This window comes from Symsagittifera roscoffensis, chromosome 1 (assembly GCF_963678635.1).
Source record: "Symsagittifera roscoffensis chromosome 1, txSymRosc1.1, whole genome shotgun sequence".
Classification (NCBI taxonomy): Eukaryota; Metazoa; Xenacoelomorpha; order Acoela; family Convolutidae; genus Symsagittifera; species Symsagittifera roscoffensis.
The window spans coordinates 4,284,318-4,288,887 of NC_087062.1; the positions used below are offsets into that span (position 1 = coordinate 4,284,318).

The 4,570-nt window shown below is 39.6% G+C and overlaps 1 protein-coding gene across 1 annotated transcript; it reads left to right on the top strand.

Annotated features, from left to right (window-relative positions):
• The first annotated feature begins 1,965 nt into the window (after nucleotides 1-1,965).
• Nucleotides 1,966-3,599, top strand: LOC134853690 (cytosolic non-specific dipeptidase-like). Its single transcript, XM_063869692.1, has one exon. The coding sequence runs from the start codon at nucleotides 2,055-2,057 to the stop codon at nucleotides 3,480-3,482; it is 1,428 nt and encodes a 475-aa protein (XP_063725762.1). The 5' UTR covers nucleotides 1,966-2,054; the 3' UTR covers nucleotides 3,483-3,599.
• The last annotated feature ends 971 nt before the right edge of the window (nucleotides 3,600-4,570 follow it).

Here is a 4,570-nt window from a genome sequence, read left to right on the forward strand (position 1 = left end):
CAAGGGTGCCATAAAATACTATGTAACAGTCGTTCAGTCAACTCCCATATATGGTCAAGAAAAAAAGAACATTGGCTCAAGGGTCAAGTTTACTATCTCCTGTGCTTCTGTACCTCAATCAGTCGGAGTTATTTCACTGTTCGCTTATGACATGGAACTTTAGGATCGCTGCAGCCTAAAAGTCACTACCAGAATATCACTTCACTCTAGGTAGCAATAAATACGCCCCCATAGCTAGGTCTCTAATAAACTAACACGCGATCGCCGGTAAAAACAGGGTTGGGACCCCACATAAGCACCATTAGTTTTAATGGGACAGTGTATATCTGATCTATTTCAGATAGATCAACGTAATACTCTCCTCACCTCAACAGAACTATATAAAATGCACTCAAGCAATTAAACTCAGGTACTCACATCTTGACAACAACTCGGGAACTAAGTAACAGAACTAAGTTGCTCAAGCAAGTTCTGTACCATTTGGTCACTTCTGGGTGACCTGCCCAGTCAAGAGTCCTCGTGCTCCACAATTTGCACTCTTGTATCTACTCTTTGTCAGAAAAAAGACAAATCTACTCAAGCTTCATATCTACGGAGAAATTGCGAATAGCAATTTGACTCTCTGATTTTTTATCTACTTTCCAGCAATTGTTAATGCGACTGTTCTGATTATTGACTTTTGTATTTCAGTTGTCGCGAGAAACTTGAGCATGACAGGGTCAATTCGAAAGTTTGAAAAATTCCATTCGAACCAAGAAGAACTTCTTTCATATGACCGACTGGCACATTTCGGATAAAAATTGACCTTCGAACATGCCGATTTTTTTTTACTGTTTTTCTTACTATCCTAACGATATGAATGCCTTTGAGTGCGAAGGTATTTTGGTACTACTATGATAGACGGTTCCCCACATGTATATCACATGTGATAATTTGAAAACAGTGCATAAATAATTTCTTTCAAAAGTCTCGCGAATTATGTTGAATTCAAAAAGTCGAATTAGGGTAGCGTCAGTAAAAATATACTGTGACATGTTTGTGAATGGCAAATTTTTAATGATTCAGCGATTTAAGAGGTCTTGCTATCTTTTCCGAAGGGACCTGGTGAATTTCAAGGGGCCTGTCTATCATAATTGTACCGATGTTCCGCCTGTGATCAATTTTTGCAAAATTGCAGAAAAGTGTCAATTTGGAATTAATATCGCACGATTTCGTAAGCCGCGAATGAATCCGATTCATAAATCATTGTATATTGTTTTAGATAGGCTATTATTTCTGGTTTATATGGGTGTCAATTCTTTAGTAGATAACACAGAGGGCGATTGTTAAGTATATCCAATTTTTGTGCAGAACATCAGCCGACGGAGACCGAAACGTTCGAAGAGTCATAAATGATATGGGTGCAGGACATCAGCCGAAATTAAATTTCTGATTTGTACGTCACTATATATATCATTTTGTATTTGGATCTCTGTAACTGTTCCATCCTTTTGCAAAAGTGGAGGAGATTAGTTACTTACTAGGTAAAAAATTCGCATATGCGTAGCCGTTGAATTGTTTCATTATAGGGGCGGCAATTCGTTACTCGTTATCAGAGGGGGAATACTGAAAGAGATTCTCTATTTAGCATAACATGTGGAGGTGGTTTTTCATCTCTTTTAGAATTGAAATGTACTCGATAAGCGTTTAAGGGTAATCTGAACAACCAGGTTTATGCCGTGATGCGCGCGTATATGCTTGAATAAAACTCAGGTTATTGACGCACTGTAACTTTTGCACGTATATTTGGAGTGTCATGTCTTGTTTCTATAAATTCATGAGTTAATCTACTTCTTCCAATAAGTATTTACAGACGCGATTGTTCTTATCGGGTTTTTCAGGCGTAAATCATAGCGAATATTTTGAGATCATATTCTCTTTTTTATTATCAAAGGTCCAATTATATATTTAACTGGCAGCATATTTTTATTTGCTGTTTCTTAGATAAAATATAAAACCATTTAGTAAACGAACGTTCAAATTTCAGATTGATTAATTGTGTCGATAATCTTGATATGGCATCCACTGCTAAAGTAATTGAACATTTGCAGCAGAATCATAAGCTTTACGTTGAGAGGTTGAAAGAATGGGTAGCTATCCAGAGCGTGTCTGCCAGTCCCGCCCAGAGACCTGAAGTAATTCGAATGGTTAACTTTGTCAAAGCCGAATGGGATAAACTTGGTGCTGAAACCACATTGAAAGACATTGGCATGCAAAAGACTCCCGAGGGCGAAATTCCACTGCCTCCGATCCTTCTGGGAAAACTGGGAAACGACCCTAAAAAGAAGACAATCTGTGTGTACGGACATTTGGACGTACAACCAGCCGCTCTCTCCGATGGCTGGAACACGGAACCGTTTGATTTGACAATTGATGCTGAAGGTAGGATGTTTGGCAGAGGATCTTCCGATGACAAAGGTCCAGTACTTGGCTGGCTGAATGTAGTGGAAGCGTTTAAAGCGTGCGAAGTTGAGCTTCCAGTGAACCTGAAATTCATTTTTGAGGGCATGGAGGAAAGTGGATCTGATGGTCTTCAGGAATTAGTCTATGATGAAAAGGATAAGTTTCTGCAAGGCGTTGATTACGTGTGTATATCTGACAATTACTGGCTGGGCAAAAACAAACCCTGTTTGACTTATGGACTCCGTGGAATGGCATATTTCTTCGTGTCTGTCCAATGCGCATGCAAAGATCTTCATTCTGGTGTCTATGGAGGCGCAGTTTCGGAAGCCATGACTGATCTTGTAAACCTAATGTCAAGCCTGGTTGATAACAAAGGCAAAATTTTGGTGCCTGGAATTTACGATATGGTCGCACCAGTTTCAGAGGACGAAAAACTTGTGTACCCAAAACTTGACTTCGACCCGGAACATTTCAAGAACGAAATTGGAGCGACCAAATTGATCCACGATTCGAAAGAGTTGCTCATGATGAACAGATGGCGATTCCCATCTCTGTCACTCCATGGTATCGAAGGTGCTTTTGCGGATCCAGGGTCCAAAACGGTCATTCCTCGAAAGGTCACTGCGAAGTTTTCTATCCGACTTGTCCCAAACATGGACGAAGAAAAAGTGGAAAAACTTGTAAAGACTCATCTTGAAAGTGTTTTTGCGAAATTAGGCAGCCCGAATAAGTTAGAAATTGTATTGGAACACGGCGTCCAAGCATGGTTGGCAGATTTTAATGACCCACAGTTCAAAGCAGGACGAATTGCGTGTAAGAACGTGTTTGGAGAGGAGCCGGATCTGACGCGAGAAGGCGGGAGTATTCCAGTCACTCTTTTCTTCCAAGACGCCCTCAAGAAAAGTGTAATGTTGCTGCCAATGGGCGCATGTGACGACTCGGCCCACTCGCAAAACGAGAAGCTAGACCAGAGAAACTACTTCAAAGGAATGGAGTTGTTCGCTGAGTACCTGACTCAAGTTGCGCTAATTGATGCTTAAGTAAACTGATGAGAACTGAAATTGACTGTTGTGAATTATTCGAGATATACGCAGTGTAAATTAGAGCTTTATTCTTGCTTCTTCCTAATATGCTCAAATTAAACTATTTAGAATGCGCATTTTAGTAGAGTAGAAATGGCAGTTACGAAGAATTTCAAAATGACATTGGGTTGATTTGACATGCAAAGATAACATGATTACCATTGATGAAAAAATCCATATGAAAGTGCCATTGATTGATCCATAACTGTTCCACTCTCAGAGCAAAACCGGTTAAGAGAAAGTCATATAAATATTAAACTTGAAAAAGCACAAATTGCAGCTGAACAGTTTCGAGCGGATATGTTGCTATATTGGTAAAACATAGGTACCGATTGAAATGAAAACATTAGTAAGAAAACCGCTTCAAGCGAAAACTTTTTACATTTTCCCGAAAACAACCCTCCCAAATCTGAAATTTTGGGTTCAATGGATAGAACAGGTTGTGGGAAGCTCCCCCTGTACAAGCGGCTCCGCCCAATTTTTCTTACACAAAACGTTATGACCTTCACAAAAGTTTTAATTTTTTTAACCGTTTTTTGAAATTACCCTCCCGAATCTGTTTGGTTTCAATGCAGGGGCGGATCTAGGGTTTTCTCGAGAGGAGGGGGGATTTAAAAAAATTTTCGAAAATTTTGACGACCTTTTTTTTAGGTCGGCCAAATTGATTTTCCGAGCTCTCCTAAAGCACTAAAAAAACGCTGTTATGGCCCAATTAAAAAAAAACGGGCCAAAAAGCTGTTTTTAGGCACTTTTTAAAAAAAAGTTTACCAAAAAGTCGCGTTTTTTCGACGCGCGCTCCTCCATTAAATTTAGTTCATATTGGCGCCTTTAGAAAAATTTTAGGGTCGGTCGGCCAAAAGTGGATTTCCTAAAAAGTACCAAAGAGGGACCCTTTGGGTCGGCAGGAACAGCTCCTCTGCATAACTTGTTGCAACAAAATTTTTAAACACTAGAAGTTATGACCCTCTCAAATCTGATTTTTTTGGTTTCACTGGAAAAAATTGGTCGTTTTAAGCTTTACTGCATAAACAGCTCGCCCAACTTGT

Excerpts from the sequence above, each read along its gene's own strand:
- LOC134853690 (XM_063869692.1), top strand. The coding sequence starts at position 2,055 with ATGGCATCCACTGCTAAAGTAATTGAACATTTGCAGCAGAATCATAAG.